This window comes from Eleginops maclovinus, chromosome 6 (assembly GCF_036324505.1).
Source record: "Eleginops maclovinus isolate JMC-PN-2008 ecotype Puerto Natales chromosome 6, JC_Emac_rtc_rv5, whole genome shotgun sequence".
NCBI lineage: Eukaryota > Metazoa > Chordata > Actinopteri > Perciformes > Eleginopidae > Eleginops > Eleginops maclovinus.
The window spans coordinates 5025725-5050475 of record NC_086354.1 but is presented as its reverse complement, the minus strand read 5'-3'; the positions used below and the strand labels follow the sequence as shown (position 1 = coordinate 5050475).

At 40.9% G+C, this 24751-nt stretch overlaps 1 protein-coding gene across 1 annotated transcript in view; it reads right to left on the bottom strand.

Annotated features, from left to right (window-relative positions):
* Nucleotides 1-1672: 1672 nt before the first annotated feature.
* LOC134866128 (phosphatidylinositol 4,5-bisphosphate 3-kinase catalytic subunit alpha isoform) overlaps nt 1673-24751 on the bottom strand; it is a 29328-nt gene continuing 6249 nt past the window's right edge. The window contains exons 6-21 of the mRNA XM_063886113.1: nt 24542-24627; nt 23311-23416; nt 20230-20382; nt 18914-19048; nt 18034-18158; nt 17843-17924; nt 16265-16429; nt 16034-16137; nt 14896-15067; nt 12973-13079; nt 10655-10776; nt 10242-10320; nt 9881-10051; nt 8159-8276; nt 7917-8068; nt 1673-7281 (exon numbers count right to left, since the gene is read on the bottom strand). Coding sequence (XP_063742183.1) covers nt 7011-7281; nt 7917-8068; nt 8159-8276; nt 9881-10051; nt 10242-10320; nt 10655-10776; nt 12973-13079; nt 14896-15067; nt 16034-16137; nt 16265-16429; nt 17843-17924; nt 18034-18158; nt 18914-19048; nt 20230-20382; nt 23311-23416; nt 24542-24627 — 2148 coding nt within the window. The 3' untranslated portion in view covers nt 1673-7010. The remainder of the gene's footprint in view (nt 7282-7916; nt 8069-8158; nt 8277-9880; nt 10052-10241; nt 10321-10654; nt 10777-12972; nt 13080-14895; nt 15068-16033; nt 16138-16264; nt 16430-17842; nt 17925-18033; nt 18159-18913; nt 19049-20229; nt 20383-23310; nt 23417-24541; nt 24628-24751) is intronic.

Sequence of the window (24751 nt, the reverse complement as noted above, 5' to 3'; positions counted from 1 at the left end):
AATAATATAACATAAGAAGCTCATGTAAATACTGTATGTGCACAATGTACCACAATATATATTATATACAAATCCAGCGTTTGTTCAAAAATGCCAAACCGAAGGTCAATACACTGTAGCAACATTTATATGATGTGATCCAGGGCTTACAGTCTCGAGGGTGTCACAAATCCAAGACAGACTTTTATATATTCTAGCCTTATTCTCCAGTGCTGTGCAGAGAAATGTTAAGTGTAAAGAATTAATCACAGCTCCCAAATTAATTTAGAGAACTCCAGAGGTTTCTGAGCTCACTTAGGAGTGACCAGCGGATACTGTGGTACATGCACAGAGGCAGACACACACTCATTTAACAAGAAAAATATATATAATCCTGACAGGAATTTAAAACCGAAGCAGGAGCAGCTGTGATATTAGCCAAATAACTATAAAGGCATGCGTCACTATATCGAAGCACATACTGCATAATGTCAATACTGGAGCGTAGTAATGTTTAAAAAAGGACCGTTGTGTTTCTAAATTTACATGACTGCTGTATAAGAATTCTGACAACGGTTTTCACTGAAATAAAATCCAGAGCTAGATTTCTTTCTTTGGTTTAGGTTTGAGACACTGGAAGATACTCATGTCTATTAATAATGGTATACCTTGGACGTTGCGCAGGCACTCCAGGGCTTTGCAGTTGTTCAGACATAAAGGCAAGGCGAGTGTATTCATAAAGCTCCTTTCAACACAATGCAATTCAGAGTGCTTTACAAAAATGAAAGAGGTTAAGAGCAATACGAAATAGTGCAGCGGACACATTATAAAGACATGTTTGCTTCCATCGAATTGAGAGCTTGTCTTTGGTTTTTGAGGCATCTCGTTATTTGTATGAACAAGAGAACATTTATTTTTCCCGTTACAAGAACTTTGGGATGATAATACATTCAGAAAAACATGGCAAACGTTTCTTTCTACAGTGAATTCATTACTTCATAGCATCACGGTTGTATGAACCTCCTATTGGCTGATTCAATGCATCATTTAGAAATGATCCGTTTTAAGTAGGTTTACACATGCCAGGAATTTGCTTAGTAGATGTTGTGAGTACAAAGACAAGGAAAGAATAATATAAAAAATAAAATAAAAAAAGGACTGTTATGACTGCTATTTAAAAAAACGATTTTAAGACTATTATAACAAATTAACAATATTTACATATGAAATACTATACACTGTATTTAAAGTGGAGAGCTGTGCTGATTTTAAAGTCGAGTGTGGGGAAGAAATGTGAAACGTGCAGGTTTTACACATTTATTTCTGGGGGGGGGGAGTCAGTGACAGTGGGGGTCCCGGGTGTTTTGGATGAGGCCAGTAGCAGAGGGGAAGAAACTGTTCAGTGTGTGGGAGAGAGACACTGGAGGGACCACATTGATTTAAGCCTTTGCAGACCATTTACATGCACTAAAACCTCTCTTTAAATGTCATTTATAGCTTTCCAGCCTCCCTTTTTTTTCACATACATACCAGTCCAGTTCATCAAGTCTTGGGTTTTACTATGGGAAGATTGAAACAAAAAAATTGCATAAATGTAAGAAATGTTGTAGCTTTATCCCAATAATGTAAATGAAGTGTCTTATACATTACTCACAATTGTTTACCGGTTTAAAAAGCATCATAATAAATAAACTAAGATCTGTCTCCTTAGGGAGCAATGTTTTTATTCAACAGTACAATAAATGAATGCATACAGTTTCTTATCAGACATATGAGGATGAGTAAAACGAATATTTGAAAAGGTTTAATGATATATACAGATGGATATATAACTAACACATGACTGGATCTTTTTTTTAAAACATGCAGGGTAGCGTCTTCCTCTGTATTGTGCTTACAGACCTCCACTTGATGTGAGGACCGTACTCCGACGTCCTTCATTCGAATATCCTCCTCTCATTCATTTCAACCTACTAGCTTCTGTGTGAGGATGTTGCACATTGATGCATGATTCCTCCTCCGCCTCCTCTTTTTTTTTTCTTTTTCTTTTGGTTAGCAGTTACATTTATACGAGTTTGCGTACATTTTTAAAAATACAAAAATATATTACCTCTGTAGTTATTCAAGGAAAGCACATGATGTAGCATTTTTTCGGTTATCTTCATTGTGACTTTGTTGTACCTCACACAAGTAACAAGGTCATTTCTATACATGAAATTCAAGTAAACAACATCAGGTCAACCAACAGAAAAAAAACAACAAATAAAAAGTAGATATTCGAGGACCTCATGCATAATGCAGTGTGAGAAACAGAACGTTACAAAGGGAAATAGAGAGTTCTTCCATAAAGTATATGGGGTCTTTGTTTTGTGTGTGTGTCTGGGTCCGGCCCACTGCTCTGTAGCCGGTACAGAAGCATCTCAGCAGGGGGCGGTTTCCTGAGCAGTTTGCAGTCTGTTCCCACATACAGAAAAAAAAAATTGGACTTTCACACAGACTCCAGTGTTCAGGAAACCGGCCCGTTGGGTATCATTTGGTAAAGCTGGAACATTAAGTGACCTCTTACACACGTGTCTGTGCAGCGAACCCTGCAACCATCCATACATGAGGGCGACAATCATAGGAAAGTGGAGGGAAGAAGACACTTGGTTCAAAGAAGAATTCACCTCGGTTACTTCTTTCCATCTGGATGTCACGATCTGGAAAGAGTGTGTCTTAAAGGAAGACTTCACCCATAAAAACCATCATCTCTGTATCAGTTACTCACCCCGTGTCACCTTGAATAAAAGTGTTTCTCACATGCCTCGACTGTTAACGAAGAATTAAAAAAGCCTTGATGAATAGAAATGGGGTAAAGCTAACTACATCAAGACATCTGTTTACAAACTCTCATGTTTCATTTATGCGCATGTATGCCGATTGCTTCTCTTTAGTAAAACTATTTAACACACTCAAATGCGTTAGTTGCCTGAACACTATTTATCTGGAAGTGTATATACCTAATTCTCAACATTCAAGGACTTTCCAGGCCCTATTCCCCTCAAATTCCAGAAACCAACCCATAGATTGACACACGGGTTACAATGGTAGAATGTTTACAATGAGATCAAGCAGATTCTACGGAAGCTCACTGTAAAAATAACAATAATAATAGAACTTGAATTTTCTATTCTTACAAGAAATGATCAATTCAAGCACTTTTAATGAACATATGTACATTTTCAAATACTTCCAAGGCCTTTGTTGTCTTCAAATTCCAAAGTTTTAGTGTAATTAGCATAATAACTGGATATATGTGAGAGTTTAGGAAAATATATTTTAAAATTGTTCAGTAAGACTTTGATTATTCGTTACCTGAGGAGGCATGCGGGAAATACCACATTTCCCAGAATTCAAGGTAACACATGTTGAGTTACTGATCAACAAATGGCCATTTTTGGGGTCAAATTCTCATTTAAATTATCCGTTGATATTTCTTTTTGTGTGATCGAGAAGACAGGAGCAAAACTCTAACATTTTTACAGATGGCTTTAAAATCGAAGATCCGAATAAAAACCCGGTAAGGAGAAGCGGAGAAGGCAGGGGTCAGAAGGCGGGGTTTTTCAGTCCTTTTTCTCAGGGAAGAAGCAGCCGATTCTGTTACAGTGCAGCATTTTTTTTTTTTTTCTAAAAGCATTTCAACATATTCTTCTCTTCCGTTCCGTACATACAGTGGGGCAAAAAAGTATTTAGTCAGTCACCAATTGTGCAAGTTCTCCCATTTAAAAAGATGAGAGAGGCCTCAGTACCGAAGGAGTGGCAGACCGGGGTGGTGGTTCCTCTCTTTAAAAAGGGGGATCGGAGGGTGTGTGCCAATTACAGAGGCATCACATTACTCAGCCTCCCCGGGAAAGTTTACTCTAAGGTGCTGGAAAGGAGGGTCCGGCCGATTGTCGAACCTCAGATTGAAGAGGAACAATGCGGATTTCGTCCTGGTCGTGGAACGACGGACCAGCTTTTCACTCTCGCAAGGATCCTGGAGGGGGCCTGGGAGTACGCTCATCCGGTCTACATGTGCTTTGTGGATTTGGAGAAGGCGTATGACCGGGTTCCCAGGGAGATACTGTGGGAGGTGCTGCGGGAGTATGGGGTGAGGGGGTCTTTGCTCAGGGCCATCCAATCTCTGTACTCCCAAAGCGAGAGCTGTGTCCGGGTTCTCGGCAGCACGTCGGACCGTTTTCCGGTGAGGGTTGGCCTCCGCCAGGGCTGCGCTTTGTCACCAATCCTGTTTGTGATATTCATGGACAGGATTTCGAGGCGTAGTCGTGGGGGAGGGGGTTTGCAGTTCGGTGGGCTAAGGATTGCACCACTGCTTTTTGCAGATGATGTGGTCCTAATGGCTTCATCGGTCTGTGACCTTCAGCACTCACTGGATCGGTTCGCGGCCGAGTGTGAAGCGGCTGGGATGAGGATCAGCACCTCCAAATCTGAGGCCATGGTTCTCAGCAGGAAACCGATGGACTGTCCACTCCAGGTAGGGAATGAAGCCTTACCCTAAGTGAAGGAGTTCAAGTATCTCGGGGTCTTGTTCTCGAGTGAGGGAACAATGGAGCGTGAGGTGGGCTGGAGAATCGGAGCAGCGGGAGCGGTACTGCAGTCGCTTTGCCGCACCGTTGTGACGAAAAGAGAGCTGAGCCAGAAGGCAAAGCTCTCTGTCTACCGGGCCATCTTCGTTCCTACCCTCACCTATGGTCATGAAGGATGGGTCATGACCGAAAGAACGAGATCGCAGATACAAGCGGCCGAAATGGGATTTCTCCGCAGGGTGGCTGGCATCTCCCTTAGGGATAAGGTGAGAAGTTCAGTCATCCGGGAGGGACTCGGAGTAGAACCGCTGCTCCTTCGCGTTGAAAGGAGCCAGTTGAGGTGGTTCGGGCACCTAGTGAGGATGCCACCTGGGCGCCTCCCTAGGGAGGTGTTCCAGGCACGTCCAGCTGGGAAGAGACCGAGGGGTAGACCTAGGACCAGGTGGAGGGATTATATCTCTTCACTGGCCTGGGAGCGCCTTGGAATCCCCCAGTCAGAGCTGGTTGAGGTGGCCAGGGAAAGGAAAGTTTGGGGCTCTCTGCTGGAGCTGTTACCTCGGCGACCCTGACGGAAAAGCGGGAGAAGATGGATGGATGAGAGAGGCCTGTAATTTTCATCATAGGTACACATCAACTATGAGAGACAGAATGGGGGAAACAATCCAGGAAATCACATTTTTCTCATTTTGTCTCTCATAGTTGAGGCATACCTATGACAAAAATTACAGGCCTCTCTCGTCTTTTTAAATGGGAGAACTTGCACAATTGATGGCTGACTAAATACTTTTTTGCCCCACTGTATAACATAACTTGCATAGTGTAACAGCGCAGCACTGCGACCCAGCACTGTACGTCTCCCTCCGCGTCTCTCGCCTTTTACCAGCTCGACAACAACTCACAACATGTGTACCATCCTTTCTCGGGTCCGTCTGCGCCCAGTTTGCATGGGAGGGGGGTTGACGGACATTAGTTCCCTCGACATCTGACACAGAATAATACTGATAGACAAAAACAAATACTGCGGAGATCAGTGCTATGAGTACACACGAGAGGCTTGGAATAGTAGTGACTATTTTTTTTTTGTTCACACAATAAGACTGCTGAGTAATGGGGGGGGGGGGGTTACACATGTAGTACTTTGGCTCAGTAGGAAAAAAAAGGAATATGTGCACTGAATGCATACAAGTCTATGGATATACTGCTGTACAAAAGTCTGTTCTGTAGCGTCAATTCAAAACTGTGGGGTCAAACTGACCATGGGATTTGAGTTTGCACCAGAAGCATTAAATGCTAGCTTAACAACGCGTCCTTCGTCAGTCCTGTCGTAGTGTTGTAGAGTTTTTTTTCTTATCGTCCCCTTTCAGTCTGTGTGTGAAATCCCCAAAATAGGTAGTGGAAATCTTAGAAAAAGCTGGCTGTGAGCAAGGTACACCGCTTCATGATGCTCCTTCCTTAACCCATTTAGGCCTAAAATGCCTGGAAAAAATGCCTGGAAAACCTATGGGCGATTTTAGAAGAACCCCCTAAAACCTGAAGTGTTTCTGGAAATTCAGCAATTGTGTCAACGCCTACTAATTGATTTCTCAGCCTCTGTAGCAGATAGAAACAAAATTCAAAAAGTGTTTGAGAGCTTACAGCTGTGGCTTTCATGAGTGGTCTCTGCAGGTAAATCAACTTTCCCCCCTGGGGTGCGGTTGAAAAAACTCTGTGGATTAGAGTGGTAATTCTCCGTCCTCCACTCGGTTTCAAAACCTTCAAACTCATGGTCATCATCGTCGCCGTCTTCAAACATACGTCTTAACCATTTCGACGGGTTCAAAGTAGTCAGCAGTAATGTCATCAGCGCTGTGCAGATCGTCAATATCCCTACCTTCACTAACTTCAGAATTCCCTCCGCGGTAGTCTAAGTCGGCCATGATTGTTAGAAAAAAATCCAATCAATGCCACGTGTATATTCTGATGCATTTCATTGAGCTAAGAGGCCGATAATTAATGCAAAAATATACCACAGAGCTCTTGTACCAGAAAACGACGTATCCGCTTTCCCGGCTTCAATGGTAGAATGACGCTCTCGGTTTTAATGGTAGAAATGCAGCAACGCTTTCGCGGCTTAAATGTGTTAATGCTGATGGTTGTAGATGTACCGAAAGGGAATACAAATAAAATAAAAAAAATAAAATGTTGCCGGTAGTTTGTTCACACGAGGAAGAAGGCCAACGTTGTCCAGGTCCATTACACTTGCTTAGTTCCTATGAAGAAGACTGATGAAATACAACTCCACCCTGCCTTCTGAAGTTCCTAAACCTGTAGAACAGGGGCGTTTAGGCATGGTGTCCCTGAAATTGTCCCTTCTGAGCACCCTTATTTCACCTTCAGAGTCACACCCTGACAGAACACCACCTCTCTTCTCGATGTTGTTTTGGTTCTCAGTGTGCAGAGGTTGCCACAGCCCTCTCTGGTGTTGCTTTAGTTCATGGCGTGCTGGCGGATGGTGTGGAAGATCCAGTCCATCTTGGTGGTCCAGCCGCCGTGGTGAGCGTCGTTCATCTGTTTCATGAAGTAGTCCAGGGCCTCCTGCTCCGTCTTGTCCAAAGCCAGGGTCTTCCTGATGTAGGCGATGTCGTCGAAGGACTGCAGCTCGGGCATCCCGGAGCCCAGCATCATGGAGAACAGGTTGATGAAGAGGTTGGCGTGCTGCCGGATGGCCAGGTACGCCTTGTAGCACATTTCCTGGAACCTGGAAATAATGACACAAATGGATATAAGCGTGGATAATATGGAAACAATCAGATGTGCAGGATATTCTACAAATCTCATACGTAGGACAGTTAAGAAAACAAAACAATAACAAAAGAGTTTGGTGGCATTTATTTTCTTCATAGCAGTCAGCCCTCTGTTGTTCAGGAGGTTTGTCTTGGAGCTGGATTTTCTGCAGAAGTCTATTATTGATCCAAACAAACATACCAGGTGAGTAAAAGCGTTAATAACCCTGAATAAAGCAGTTTCCTTTAAATCAGGGTTTGTTGATGCGGTTTAGTGGATGTAGGATGGAGGGGCTACAAGCTAACCGCTAACATTTGCTTAACTTGTTTTTGTTTGATATCTTAAGATTCAGACCCTTACCCAGTTAAAAGATATAGTTAAAAACAATAAATTATCATAAGAAAAAGGGAAATTAAACTAGATAAAAACACAAATAATCAGTCATGCTAAAAGGGGGGACCATGACCTGATGAAACCTACTTTTACCTTTGTAAAAACTACTGATTTCTCTAGGTATGATAATGTCTGTTGTGTTGGCTCAGAATGGAAACCTGTATCTCATGAGTCACAGATCACTTTTTCTTCAATCGGCAGATAATGTCTGCTTACCTTTCAAACTCCCTTGTTTTGGTGCACTCTTGAGTTCCTTTGCTGATGACGATCAGGAAGTCCTGTGTGAGCACGAAGGGCACGCGCTCTCTCTTGTAGCCAAACTTCTTCTTTTTGTGGTCGAGGAAATGACCGAAGTCTATGTGGAACAGCTGAGAGAGAAAGAAGATGAGGAAATTAAAGAGGGGAATACAGGGGATGCAATTTATAACACTGAGAGCTTATCAGAATGAGATCTTTACCTGTCCGTCATCTTTGACCATGATGTTGCTGTTGTGTCTGTCCCCTATGCCCAGGATGAATGTGGCTACACAGTAGCCCGCACACGAGCGCGTGAACAGATCTATAGCCTGGTCGTACCTGAGAAATCCAACAGATGGGAAACATTTCAGTCTAGGAAATTAGTCAGTGGCTTGATGCATTACCATAAAAATAAGGAAAATATGTTGCTTCCAGCATTCAAGCTAACTCTGCAAAAAGATTTGAATATTTTTCCATAACTGCCCCCTCTCTTTTGAACTCCAAACACATTCATGACTTTAACAATCTGTCTATATTCAAATCCAAAAACAAAACCTTATCAGAGCTGCTTTGTTGTTTTTGTGAATTTTATTAATGAATTTATTAATGTCTTTGAGTACCTTGAAAAGCACTCTATAAATAACACCTATTATATTATTATTGTTATTATTATTACCAGGGTTTTGCCTAGACCAGGCAACAGGGGCACCGCACCCTCAAACCAAAATGCAGATTTCCCCGTAAAATATTAAAGTGATGCCAAAAAACAATACTATTGTTCATCAAAAACAGTATAATTATTCCAGAAATATGAAAATTGTGCCAAATGTCTCGTCAGATGGCAGAGACAGCTCTGTTTTTACGGAGAATAAATCGGGGATGGATGTCTGGTGGGTCTTGGTGGACGAGTGTCAGGTAAGGAAACTGAGATTTCTGAATTAGTTTATTTTATTTTCCTTTTTTCTATAGAGAAAGTAAAGAAACCATAACTCAGGATTTATTTGTTGTTTGAGGTGCAATATATGACTCAGCAGCTCTAAGACAAACTATTCATTTCAGCGTTGCTCTAATGCAATATTTTCACCGGAAAGTGGGCGTGTCCGTCATTTTGAAGTGACAATAACTCATACAATATTTTTCTAGAAAAAACCTGATTATTATATTTAAATTATGCTTTATTTAGCATGATGTCCATGCTAAAATTTAAATAAATCCATTTGCTGATTGGGAAATCTGTTCAGAAAGCAATCGTACATTTGATCTGTGCAAGGCATGACTTATTAATACAATTCATTTGGTAACCATGGTAATATGTACGCATGTGTTATTATGGGTATTGTGCTTTTATTTAACTTTATAGTACTGAGTCGGGTCCTTAAATACATTAGATATTGTGGTAAAGCAATCCCGCAGTAATAAGCACTCAGTCATTACTACACCTGGGAGTCATTATTCATGAGAGGCGGTTGGTTTGCCGTCTAATGGAATTAATAATTCCTATAATCACTCATTTCTTTAGAAGCATAAATCACACCAAGCACAAGAATATAGGTTTATATGTCTTGTCAGGCCAAAAACCCAAAGTTATTCCCTTTTAAGATTTGAAACAGACTAAAATAAGAGATATCTACATATTTACCAGGCTTCATTTTAGGATGAAAAATGTCTAAGTAGCCAAAATAATTATTTTCCTGACTAACTGTTAATGCTCTACCTCTCAGTCTGTATACTTTAATGTACTGTCCTCTTGGTGCATTTATAATATCTTAAACCGGAGCAGAATTAAAATGCCACATAGCATCTTTCCTCCTCCTCGGTTGGGCCCAAATGAAGCGCCCTGCAGGAGTGAGCGCACCCTAAGTCTCCACATTAGTCTTTACATTATCTCTAGCTCTCCCTACAGCCTGCAGATCAGACTATAAATCACTGCTGTCTCCACTCACATCTCCCCCTTGTTCTTATCCTTGAGCCACTGGTGCAGCGTGTGGCTGTTGAACTGCAGCGCCCCCTTCAGGCCTCCTTTGCACTGGATCTGCATGATGGTGTGAGAGTTCCTCACCACCTCGATCAAGCCCACGCAGTCTCCAATTGACAGGCAGCCGTACGGGAGCATCCTGGGAGAGGAAGACATAACGAGGGGCCAGAAAATAATTAGGGCGGCGGTGATGGACTTCATATTACATGACTCGAGGTGGCTTGCTGCTAATCTGCATTCAGGTACGGAGGTGCGGAGACATGAAAGCATCCAGCGGCTGCTTAATGTGCACCTGCATCCTCGCTGTCGTGGCGAAGCGTGGAGCCTACCTGAGATCAAGGCCTTGGTTCTGCCAGATGTTCTCCATTATCCTAATGATCTGCAGCGTCAGCATGTCCTGCCTCAGATCTGTTGGGGCACAGAGGGAGACGAGGAGGTGGGTGACAGTCAGGTGAATATTAGGTGCTCTTTGATCACTCCACCATACATTATGGAGCGGAGCTGTCAGAGGCAGTTTTGGTCACAGATGGTGCAGCAGAACGCTCCGTTAGTGCCACTCCGATAATGCGACTTGTTCTTTTTTTTGGAATCCGTGAACAGAACATGGATGAGGTTGTGTTTGTGTGCCATGATATGCCCCACAGGCTTAGAGTGAATTATGTTGCAGGCTCAGCAGGAGCTTTTTCCAAATCTGTGTGTGTGTGATACGCAGAGGGTGGGAAAACACAGAGACTAAACTCACCATCTCCATTTTTGAAGATGATTTCGTTGTTCTGAAAGAGCAGCTCTGACATCATGTCCGGGTTTTCCCAGTTGAGCCACAGAGGCCGCTTGGCTGATGACATCATCCTGCATTCCTCCAGGCTGAAACAGTGACAGGGAAGAACACGATAGAAAAACCATATACTGTACATCTCGCCTGATTCAACTCATTACACTCAGTTTCCATCTCCCCTAAACAATCCCCTGAGCATTATACATTGACACTGATGCGTAGCCATGCCAACATACTGTACTCCTGGGGTTTTAAGAGTTTGAGTTGCCCTCTCCGGACCTTTGAATCCGCCCACTCCATGGAGCTGACTGGAAACACCGTGCAAGAGCTGACAGAGTCCTGTTCTTTAGTTGCACAGCTAGACAACAGCGTCAGTCTGGCCCTTGGTGCTGATTGGCTTATAGTTTGTTCTCAAAAGCGATTGTTGGCTGGATTGTTTTTCCAAGCAAGAAGCTGTTATTTCATGTCACAATGCCAGACCGATCAGTCAACTTGATGGAGTAGGTCGAGTTAAAGGTCTGGGCCCAGGCAACCTGTGCTTTTGAGCCCTGACTCAGAACAATAAATACATCAGTATTGCTTCTACAGTTGTTGAACGGGATCCCCTGCAAAAAAGTATGTTTTAACGCCAAATATAGCACCAAATGTAGAAATTAGGCCATTAAAGCGAAAGGAGGAGTGCAAGGCCCCTTTGTATATACATATTTTTATATATATTTGTATATTTTTACTTTCGGTCTGTACACACAAATTGAAAGATTGACAATAAAGTTGACTTTGATAGTTAGCAAGCTAATGCATTCATTTAGGCACCATTGACAGTAACACATAACCTGTATTTATATAACAGTATTTAAATACGGGTCATTCTTAAATAGTGCCCAATCCAATTTTCTTTACCATAATAATAATACATTTAATTTGTATAGCACACTTTAAAAACAACGTCATCTCAAGGTGCTTCACAATTCAACGCGAGTACAGTTAAAAATGATCTACGAAACATGTTTAAAAAAGCAGGAGGTGAAAAACTAAGCAAAAACGGAGCAAACAAGGTAAAAACAAAAACCACGGGAACACTATGCACCTGTACATTACACACAAGTGCATTTTGCTGAGTTGTGATGCATTGTGATGACAACATTTGTCCACATCCACAAAGAAATAGGGCGAGTCCAAACACACCAAACTGCCTCTGTGGTTAGGGTCCTCCAGGAGCACATTGTGCCACATCCTAAAGAGTTCTCCCCAGATTTATTCTGCACCGAAGCACTGCTGCGAGTCCAATAAAAGGTTCCTATTATACTTTTGGGGTTTTCCCTTCCCTGTAGTGTGGTATATAGGTTTGTGTGAAAGTAAATGGTCAACAAAGGGGGAGTTTCTCTCGCCCCCTCCTGCCTTAAACACCTCCATTGGACACCTTTGTTTACTTCCCAAACATAGTAACCTCACAACGTAATACTTGCGCTTCTATTGGCTAGCGCTCCAACACATTATAATTGATTTGTTAAGAGGCGGGACTGCTCTAAGCAGTTGACCAATCACAACAGAGCTAACCAATCAGAGCAGACTGGGCTCTGGTTTCAGACAGAGGGTGAAAAGAGGCAGGCAGTATGAGAAAAATAAAGAGCTTTTTGAACATTGAAGAATTAAAAAATGTCACAGTAGAGACACTGAATACTAATATGAACCTGAGAATGAGATAGTATGTCCTCTTTAACGAGGCGAGTGTCTGTGGTGAGTTCACATGTCTGTAGGACAGCTGAGTGTCTGTTATCTAATCTGGTTGAAACACCTTGTGATGCTGTTTTGACCTTAGTGCTGTCGGGATGCTTCTGTAGCTGTGGAGCTTTAGGGTGGAGCGAGCTCTGTGCCAGACCACATTTAAATAATAGCCTTTTAAATGCTACATTGCCTGTCAGTAACCGGGCATACTTAGGAAGCAATTTGGCCTTTTGTGCTCTCATTAATTTGGCATGCCGTTAACATAGCAGCCATAATTAGTTATAATGAAAAGTCAACTCCTGGCATTTGCTGCTGGTGTTCTTCCTCACTGTTTTAGTAACAGGAAAAAAAGGAGGAGGGAGTAGCTGAGAACCAGCTTTAAGGTGACATTCTCTTCTTAGATATAAAGTGTTGCAGTGGGTTTCATTTATGTGAGGAGTGTTTCATGTGGATTTAAAAACAAAATCAATTGATAAATATTTTTGAAAAGTAACAGATACATTTTAAATATTAATAGCAAATGCCAGGCTTTGAAGGGGAGAGTAAGATGAGAGATGTACCGGAGGTTTCCCAGCTGATGTGCGGGATTCAGGGGGGAGGTGAAGCTCTGCAGGGCGTCCATGTAGTCAGGCCTTCTCATCTGCTCCACCAGAAACTTCATTTGAACCTTAAAGGAGAGAAACCCATGTAGGAGTTAATAAACACATGCTGCTGCTTTTCCCGGCAGAATGATGACACTGTAGCACGAGGTGATGCAGCCAAGCAGATTTGTGCTGGTGGTATTTAGTTCTTAAATAATAAATAAATAAATAATGAGATATTTTGATACTCTCTCTCCACCCTGCCCCCACTGGACCTAGACTTTAACACCCCACACACACACACTCCAATTTTCTTTACCTTATATATATATATATATATATGATACATTTCATTTGTATAGCACACTTTAAAAACAACGTCATCTCAAGGTTTTTCACAATTCAACGTCAGTACAGTTAGGCACCCCTGCGATCGTCACACTGTTTCTGTTACAAACTGACCCCGGCCCCCATCAGAGAAGGGAAAAGTTATGTGGCCCTCACAGGAAAAGGTTTGGGGACCCCTGCTCTAAACGGTTCAGGCTTTTCCTTAAAAACCGAGAGTGATTCCACAGGCCCAGGGTGGAGGAAGCACGGTCTCCTATGCTGAATACGTGGAATAGCAAGGAAGTTGGAGCTGCCAGACTTGAGTGTGCCTTTGTAGCTGATCCAGTGGGTTACAGGGAGCCGGTGGAGTGAGAGAAGGATGGGGGTGATGTGCTCTGAACGATTTCATTTGATCACAATTATAGGAGATGGGTCTTTTTCTACTGAACTCTGTTTTATAAGAAACGTATAATATGCTAATACGGAGCATTAGATTCTACAGCTGCTCTTTACATTTTCCTACACATTTTCCGAGCAATACAGACAGTAATGGTACTAATATTGTAGAAATGAAAAGGATGTTTAATGTACCGTGCAATATGGCTTCTAAACAACATTTCAATTTTCTTTTATAGCACTTGTTGGTCTTATCTAATGTAATTGTTTGATTTAACCCTTTGATATGCATGATCATTACCAGCACAATCATTCCGGTAATCTGAACACCCTGAGGTAGTTGAGTGTCAGATTGGTTTTGTAATGCATCATTTATTATTGAGTTTGACTAATTATTTATGTAATATATATATAGATAATTATTTTGTTAAGGCAGTTTATGCAAAGAGATGTATTTGTTACTTCATATTTATTATTTTAGTTTTTTTAATCTATTTTTTATTTATTTATTAAGACTGACTATATGAATGAATGTGGAATTGCGTATTAAGTCAGTTCTTAACATAACTTCTAGTATTTAAATATACCACCGAACAACAAAGGGTCTAATTTAACTGTCTTTGTCAACATGTATAAACTCGCTTTGCAACTTTTTTCGCTCTGTCCAGAGTCTTTTCCTTGTTCCCTGCTTCCGTCGACATTTAAAAAGAAGAGTCCCACACGCATCCATGCTCACTCACAGCACAACTTTCCCAGGACAGAGTGTGTGTGAGGGGGAGAACGCCGTGAAAGAAGCGGAACACCAAAGCGAGTCTCATGCTGGCGGCTTAAAGAATCGCCAGCCAATTCCTATTTGTACAAGATGTTCGTGGTATAATCCTTTACAACGAGCAAACGATCCCACGTAGCACAAGCTGAGATGCAATGGAGTTTATTCGTTATCTACCACCTCTAGAACTAGCTTTCATTTAAGAATAGTCCATATGAATCTATGGCAACTAATATAAAGAGCACTCACTTCCATTTTCAGAAATGTTTGGTTGACATTTAGCAGGAAACTGAAAATAGAATCTGTCTGGATGTCTGCTGTCTGTTTGGCCTGATTGGTTTGGATGTTGAAAAAGATTCAACTGAAGGATTCAGTGGATCAGAATTAGCAGCTGTCGGCTGTCTGCTTACCTTCTGCGCCTCATCTTTTTTCTCCTGTTTGAGGAGGTCAGTGAGATTGATGAGTTTCTCCATGGCCTCCACCTGTCTGCTCAGGTGCTTCAGATACATGCCACAGGCCCGGCAGTACGACTCCAGCAGCAGGCCGAAACGCTGACTCACCGTCTTGTTGTGCATCTCCGACCTGCACACACAAATACACAAAAATAAACATCAGGGAGGTTGTCAGTGTCTTAAAGGGAAATGTATGGAAGCCCTGAGATGCAAATAAGGGACGCATATTTTGCTCATCCATTTTCTAAGTTTGATCTAAATATTGTTTTCCTATGTGTATAGCTTAGGAATAGTGAAAATAGTTTGATATAGGAAGAATATTTTCCTATATCCTTTTCTTATTCATCTGTGAAAACAGGTCGAATTTAGAAGGGTAAAAAAAATACCTTGATTCATTTTATTAGAATCAGAGGGTGTCCGGTGCCTTGCTCAAGAGCACCACGGCAGGGCCCAGGAAGTGAAATAGGACTGCTCCAAGTCCACACTCCATATTTTAGTTCTGTTTGGTAACTTGAACCAGCGACCCTACGGCTCCCAGTTCAAGTCCATACTGACTGAGCCACTGCTCATGCATTTTTGGTGTTCCGAGTTATTTGATATTATTCTCAGGTTTTTGCTGTTATACTCCTTTTAACACACAATGGACCTTCATTTTATAGTATAAGAATAAATGAAAGCTCATCTGAAATAAAAAAAGAATGTATTTTCAGAACATGTGGTGCACCTATGCCTCTAGTGACTGAAAGGAGTATTAAAACAACAATCAATGATCCACGGCAAAACAAGCTAAGACAATCACCTTGGAAAAAAAAGTGTTGTCTCTGGTTCCTAAGACATAAACATGGAAACAAATATTTATAGAAAGCTTTAAAAAATGGATCACCAGAATAGTTTTTCCTTATTTGCCTCGTCTGGCTTCCATAGAATATGTTCAGCCTCCTCACAGATGCACATGAAACCCAAAGCAGTCTTCACAGAAATGAGTTCAACGTGATTGGAGACCAGACAATGAAGTGACATTCAAACATCAGTTTAACCTTTCAAGTCGCACACAGCTTCAAATTCGTCAAAGAAGACCTTTTTTTAATGAACTCACTTTAAATGCCAGAAGAAGAAATGTCCTATCCTCTGATTGGTTAATGCCTTTTTCAGTAGGAAGCGTGCAAGAGGGTTGTCAAGGTACTGCTCATACTTTAGGACCTGGGCACAGAAAACAGAGAAAATACTTTAACAACAATATTGTTTGACAGAAAAAAACCCAATTGCAGTATATCAAATGGAACATAAAACTTGATGGAATGTTAAGTGTGACGAGGACGCAACACACCTGAACAAGTTGAATGAGGTACTGCGAGAGTTTGTCATCAGTTAGATATTTGTCAAGGCACTTTACGGCAAAGTCTCGGACCATAGGGTCGGGGAAGTTGCAATCCAGCAGCTCCATAGCCTGCTCCGGCTTGATGGTAGGCCAGTCCTTCAGGAGGCAGTACATCTGAAAGGAAAGGAACACACATTGACTTCCAACATACAGTGGAGACGGTCAAATTGTCCAAAAAATCAGGTCTTTTCCTAACCACTTTGCCTTTACCGTACGGATTAAGGTCATGGGGTTAAGAGAAGATGGGAAGGAGAATTCATCAGGAATTAGGAAAAGACAACAGCGGTCCTCAGAGAATCACTTGTTAAGATGTTACTTATGTGCTTTTGCTGTGGGAAAACTCAAATTTTACGTGAACGGACTACCAGAGGTGCACCTAGTTGCATCTACTTCAGGGAGAAGGTTCTGCAGCATGAGGTCGAGCTCCATCCAATTAAAAAAACAGCTTTTTCACCAGGCTCTCAGGAGACTGAACCCTCCCCCCTGCCCCCATTGGACCTGGACTTTAACAGCCAACACACACATCCAGCACCAGAAATGTTATACGCTGCATTAATGCACATTTTTGACTGTCACAGATATCTACCTACATCCGTTTTGAAGTGAATGTTATTTTGTACATATTGACTGTTTTTAAATATAAATTTGTATTTTTTAATCCTCGGGATTGTGGGAAACAGTATTTTGATCCCTCTGTCTGTACACACAAACTGAATGATTGACAATAAAGTTGACTTTGACTTGACTAGTTACTAGTTCTTATCAATTTGTTTTATGCAGGCTTCATACCCTCATCACCAAGGTTTGAATGAAAATAAAGGAACGTGAAACCAAATGGTTGCTAGCACTCACCCTCTCGTTCACTAGCATTAATCAACTATTTGAATAAATAATACTGTAGGCAATATGAGCATAACTTGTTAGGCCTACAAATCTATTACTGTGCATCAAAAATATTGGGAAAAAAATGGGTTAAGAAACACCATCCCATTTAGTTAACACTGTTAACGTTATTTGGTCATTTTAAAGTTGCTAGCAAAACGTTCATTGTTTGGCTTTTGGTTTAACATGTTGTTGAAAGTTCAAAACACAAGCACTTTGGCGAGTTATGGCATAAGATGGAATATGAGTATGACTATGAAGACCCATGTTTGTTGCTTGTGTCCGTGAAAAGCCAAATGGTGCGTCACTTTAAATGTTGTGAGTGCAAGGAATTGTGGGACAGCATTAACTCCTGTCCTTTGGTAACCTGATGGTCCGATGTATCCTATGCTAAAAGAGATAATAAAAAGGAAGCATTGAAGCTACTTCCCCATCATCTAGAGGATTCTAACCATTCTTATCATGGCTGACATTTAAAAACATCCTGGTCACTTCGCTCTGCTGGGAACCTTCCTGAGCAAAAAAAGCTGTTTGACTGCAAGCGTTGTGTGCTATCTGTGTAAATATCAGCTGATTTGCATTAGTGAGCCACTGGCGTGATGTCCTTCAAATAAAGGCGTGTCAGCAGAAGAAACCGGAGCTTACCTGTGCAATCTCATCTCTGGAGTTCCATTTCACAGCCAGGAGGATCTTGGGAAGGATCTCCGGCATGTTGACGCAGTCTTGTCTGAAATAGTTGAAAGAGAGAATAATTTAGTTATTCATTTAGTGACATATAGATCAGTCTTAAATGACAGTCCACAATGTCTCAACATCCAGATAACAGAACACGTTACCTGTGCCTCCAGAGGAAGTCTTTCTCCTGCTCAGTGATCTCAGACAGCGGGTCTCTGTTACAAACTTGGCGTAGCTGATCGTTGTCGGTGTCGGTCAGGGGGTTGTCACGCGCCAGTCTGTTACTCTATACAGGTAACATCAATTAATAAAATAAACCGAACAACAATGTAAACACCTCATTGTGTCACATGAAACGTAATATGTGAACATAAATAGGAAATTAAACACACAATATGTCATTTCCTGCCTTTGGGGGCTCTCACTGAGTTGAGTTACATTGTTAAATGGCATTTGATCACGGTGTTACGGTCTTTGCAGTAGGTTTCTACGGTAAGATCTATTGTTTTTTATTGAGTCGAATTATAAACTGAACTATGCTTTTCCTCAAAACAAACGGACACAGCGACGTAAGCCGGTGAAAACACTGTCAATGAGTTTTATGTAAAAAAATGAGTGTTTAACTTCCAGACAAGGTCAAAGAGGCTCTTGTTGAATTATATAGTTAAAAAAGACCAAACTCTAAAAAGTTAATTGTTAAAATGAGACTTTCAACTGGATAAAAGGTCAATTCATGACAACAACAACACTGACGCAAAGGGGATAAGACATTACAGGAGACCAAATGTCCCCAAATTAAATTAAGATAACAGATTTTTCTACAATCTGTTGGTAAGATTTGGAATAATATTAGAACAACACTCAAAGATATAACATTGGTGTAGTCATTTTAATTTAATTTAATTTAATGCAGAAATCTTACATATTATACCTTTTCAGTGACTGTTTGTGTGAGTGAACTGCAATGTGGCGGTGACTCAGAACTAAAATCAGATCTCATGATGAATCTGATAGGAGGAGGGGGGAATGAGCTTATCTTACCAAACCGGTGTGGCAATAATTGAAGCCCAGCTCTCTGGAAATGTTCCAGTTAGCGTGGTCCTCGATGATGGTCATATCAGGATATTTGACAGGGCAACTGAAGTGGTCGAACTCCAGCTCTAGACAGGGGGTTTCCTGCAGATTGGGAAGGTGGTGGAAGGGGAATTAGTAATCAAAGAACAAGGCCTGTGTCAATGAGTCTTTAATTAAGAGAGATAAGAGGCTTGGTTGATTAAACCGAGGCGGCTCAGATTCGCCTCTGAAAATCTACAGGTCATCAGCACTTAGATTAAAAATGAGTCATGAGGCTTAGAGGTCAGTACAGACACGAGCGTGATACATATTTGAAAAGCTTTGGAAAGACTGTGCTTGGTGCTACGCTGTTCTATCTTTTTAGAGTTTCAAGATCTAAGTAACTGAAAGAAAACTGCCTATACATCCTGTGTACTTTCCAATATATTATGTTTGGCATAGATGATTTTACCTTTATTTTTTAACAAACATATTTTCTATTTCAGTGGGGGGAAAAAAGAGTGCAACAGAGTGGTGCAGTGCTGATGTATTTTGGAATGCCAACCAGGAAGTTAGCATTGCAAGGGCTCCCTCAACAAAAAGCAGAGGGATTTTCAATCAGATTTCGGAATATTGCAGAAAATATGTCCTGTGGCAGCAAACCTTTATGATACTACATTTTTTCCCATCCACCCATTCATTATCCGCATATTAACACCAATTTTATGATTTTTAAAAGCATAAATTCAATAGCCATAATTAAAATGCTAACGTTGGGCTACATCACTGTCACATGGCTGCGCTAAACTAAAGGTGGCTAATGTTTGGCATGATTTAGTTCAGTACTCTCATCCAGTCACTTGTTAGCAACAGCTGCTTCTATGACACATATAAACAAACTTCATCACAGTCGCATGGCGGCGCATCACCACCGCTAAGCTAAAGGCGGCTAATGTGCGATATGATGCAGTAAGTAGTCTCATTCAGCCACTTCTTAGCAATAGCCCTTTGTAAGACAGGTAAAAGCTTCAAACATTCACCAGTGTGGTATTTACAGATGTATATTAAGTCCTAGAATAAAACATGAACATATCACAAGCTTGAGTTTACCATAGATCTTATTTGAGGCATCTAAACAAAAACAGGTTCAAAAAACGGCTTAGGAACTGGAAGAGGCTAAATGCTAACTCATTTCTGGATTTTAGGGCTTGTTCCTGCACCGCTATACTTGTCCGTCACACCGTTTTTTACCCAGAAAAAAAAGAAGATGACACAAGATGTTAAAGTTGACATTTGTTTTTCACCTTGTTGGGGTTGGAGCCTGTGACGCCGATGGGGTTGAGCAGGTCCTCCAGGCCGTGTGGGACAGGCCACAGGTTGAGTGCCATCTTCCCTGCTACGAGTGTGTGGGTGTAGTCAAACAGGTTGATGTTGCCCCAGGCGAGAGGACAGTGCTCCTGCAGGAAAATACCATTGAGATGATGCATATGAAAAAGATTATGAGAGGCAACAGCTCGGGGCTATGGAACATACAGGTGCGGATGAACACGGGGAAGTGTTCTAAATCCCATCCACCCATTCATTATCCTTTGTTAACTGATTTGATGCAAACAACAAGCATGCAAAGATTTGAATAACAACTTAAGAGCTGCAACCAAGGGTTATTATCCTTGATCAGTTGATGGAACACCACTTTCTGTCACCACTTTGAAATTAAACATATAGTGTGAGTTTAATATCTGACTTTTTGAGGATTTTCCCAGACCCAATTTGGTCAATTTCATGGACTTAAATAGGCATACTATAAGACACTAATTATTTATAATGAATGTTACAACATTGGGATTTTTTTTTGTGAGAACTAGCAGGTTTTACAGAAACTGAAAAAGAGGAAGCATGAGTATGTGAACACTTCTCAGTGTGTTCCAGTAAGAGAAAAACTATATATTATGTAGGGACTTTTCAGTTCTTTCCGGTTACATATACTGCAAATAAAAGCATTTTGATCTGTGTTTGATGTCTGTTTTGTTTAATCTATATAGTACAATATGTGTATATGATTCTTTCCCTGTAGTAGATTGGTCTATAAGAGAGTATTGTAATTTCCAGTATATCTTATAGTGTTTATTCTCTTCTAAATATATGTCTACTGCTGTGGCGAACCGTGTCTATCACAGCTGGACCTTCTGTAGACACCCCCCCCCCCCCCCCCCCTTGTAACGTACGCTCTTATTCAGTTTCAGGGCCAGAGCATTCTATCAAGGATACAGAATACCCTGGTTGAAGGATATTCTTCCCAGAGACCCAGAAAAATAACTGATCAAATGCGTAGTGCATGGACCGAGAAAGACCAACAAATCAACGTAACACTAAAATATTACAGGTCAACAACACAGATTCTCATTTATTCATTTTATGTACATTTTATTCAAGATATTATTATATTTGTATAATTAATTCAATTTTATTTATTTTTTATCTGAGCGTTCCATGGTATTCTCTATATACTTGAAGGCCCTGAGGGTTCACCACTGGTCTATTGTGAATATGTATACTTTTACACGTTTATTTTATTTTAGTTGTATTTTATAATTTTTCAATTAATGTACAATGACTTTCAACAATGCTGCTGTGACTAAACAATTCCCCAACTTGGGATAAATAAAGTATATATCTATCTATCATTTATCTATTTTCTGCCTCTGAAATATTCAAAGAACCCAAGGGCAACCATGCCTAAGGGTTTCCTGAAATCAAACCTAGTTTCTGATTGTATTTATGGTTGACAATTGTTTTTGTATTTACATTCTGTGATGAGAGCAACCCATCTGGATACTTTCCCTCCATGTCAGGGCCCGCCCCTTTGGAGGGAAAACATTTGCTGTCATTTGACTAGCAGTAAATAAAGGGTTGCTAACTCTCACTCATCTGGCGTGTGACACACGCTTTCACTCTCAATCTCACGCTCTCACACTGCCCAAACTATTCTCATGCCAATTTTTTTTTTACCAGCAATCGTTTTTGGTTGGTAATTTACAGTGTTGAGTTGACAGCTGCTCAAGCTGTCGATCCACTCCCTTCCTGCCCCCACCACACAAAAAAACAGACATATGTTTGAAAACATGATTAGAGTAAGATAACCTATTCTATAAAAGCCACATGTATATATAGATATGAATATATATCTATATATATGTGGCTAAGGTCCCGCTATCGACACAATAGCAGTACTTTAGTGCGCATATGTGTAATTAAACCCATGATATCAAAATCTCACTCCAGCCAGATACCCAAAGTTGGCAACCCTGTAAATACAAATCCAGAGTTTTCGCCAATACATCAGAAGACTAAGAATAGTGTGCACAAGAGTAGAAATCCCATGGTCAGTGAGGCAAACAATTACACGTCATCTGAGAAAGATGATTGGCGTTGATATATCGTCAAATTGAAAGCTAAAGAGGATCGATGTCCTGTCAGTCTGCCGCCGGACGAGTACCAGGCAGTAGTCTAGCACTTAAAGCGGTTTTCCTTGGCTTGTCAGTGTTTTATATTCTAATCAACAGGCCCGGAAAAAATTAAGAGACCACTCCAAATTCTTCTTAAATCTCAACCTCTACATGTATGGCAGCCATTCCAGTGTCTGTAGAATTCCATCACAGAGCAATGTTGTCTGTAGTTTATAGAATACAATAAAAATAAATCACTTAACTCAAAGACAAACCTATAAATAGCAGAACAAGAGAAACTGATAATGCTGAATTGGTCTCTTCATTTTTTTCCCGGAGCTGTATAGTCACTGCTTTGACTGTTAACACTATAACTGCCAAAGATATTTTCTTTTAGCATCCTTTACTCCAAGTAAAAGTACAGATAATCAGATCTTTTTGTTGTTCGACTGCAATATTTACGACACAGCAGTTTTTAGGCGTGATGAAACTATCTTTTCTGTTGGCGCCGATTCTTTGTTTCACCGTTATTTTGGCAGGCTGTGACGTAGCTCTGCTCCCATCTCAAGTTCACAAATGCAGCCCTAGATTTAAATCGCCTACCCACGCACGAGGGGTCAGAGGATAATGATGCGTGTATATAATCTTGCTTCACTGTTTATTATGGACTGTCCCAGTGTCAGAGCTGTATTCAGTTACTACTTATACATGTCCTGCTCCGGTTGCTTCACATCAAACTGCTGAATGCTTTCATTGTGAAGCACATGGACTCAGGAACCACAACGCAATTCACCCTGAGGTTATTGCTCATGAAAAATGCATGCATGGAGGGATTGCTTGACACATTTGTTGTAACCACCGGTAACCACGATGTTGTCAAATCATCCAAAGCTCAGATCATAAAGCATTTCAACTTTAATGTAGCATTTTGCTGCTAACCTCTTTAGCTCCCTTCCTTCCTTTCACAGAGCAGATGGAGAGGCAGAGCCGGGCGGCACGGGGGATGTCTGGAATGTACATTTCGTAGTTCAGCCACTCGTTCCACCTGGGATAAATAGGAAGGGAACCGTTAGCATAACCAATCACATTACTGTCGAAAAGCAAAGTTAAAACCACCTGAAATGTGACTTGTCTTTTACCTCTTTGTACCTAAAAATATCCCTTAAGGTCTCAACAAAAAGCGACTCATACGTTTCGAAGGGTTATTATGGCCTCAAGTTAAAAAAAAGAATACAAAATGATCCTGAGGAATTCTCTCTCAACAGCCCTTATTATTACAGGGGCCCTATCACGCTTTTGGGGTTTTTTCCTTTCCTGTAGTTTGTTATAAAGATAATATACTTTATTAATCTCAAACTGGGAAATGTTTGCGTTGCAGCAGCATTCAACAAAACAAGGCATTGCACATAATAAGAAATAAAAAGTAGAAACAAACAATTCTTTAAAAATAGAAACATCTCAGAATAGAAATAGAATAAACCAGCATTAGAGAAAAAATAATATATACAGTACAGTTCAGTGCAAGGAGTAGAATATGAAATAAAAATGTACAGGGTGAAGTTATAAGTCCAGTACACAGAGAGAAGCTATGGAGCGTGAAACGCCTCCAATCGGCCGCTTTGTTTACTTACCTTTATGAATAAAACAATTACATATATATTTTTTCTGTATATCAACTAATTGTAGCAGCTCTTATTTGACGAAAACATTCAACAATATAATCCCTAAGAAGTATCTCGACATCTTACTTAATATAAAACATTTTTAAAGATATCTTTTGGGCCAGACACTCCCCCGCCCCCCCTGCCTGAAACGCCTCCATTGGGCTCCTTTGCTTACTTAGTGACATCACTATGTACAGTTGCGCTTCTCTTGGCTAGCGCTCATTGTACATGATAGGCTAAGGGGCAGGACATCCCTAAGTGGTTGATCAATCCCAACAGAGACGGCTAACCAATCAGAGCAGACTGGGCTCTGGTTTCAGATAGAGGGTGAATAGACAGGCAGTATGAGAAAAATAAAGAGCTTTTTGAACATTAAAGCATGGAGACATGTCCCAGGAGAGACACAAAATACTGATAAGAACCTGAAAATGAGCAGAATCGGACCCTTCACCTGTCAAAAAACGATCTAAAGCTGAGTGAAATCACATGTTTTTCACTGTTCATACCTGGGGTTGGAGCAGGGAACGCGCTGGGAGTTGACGTTGTCACACAACTGCTCTCCACCGTGGTATATCCCGGTCCTCACGTAGATCTAAAGCAACCAGAAGAAAGACACTTTTTTTTTTACTAATCCTTTGAGAGTTGAGGATATCTTTCACTGACTAGATAATGCTTTGCAAGATGTTCTAATACTTTCAAGACAGACGATGTGAGAT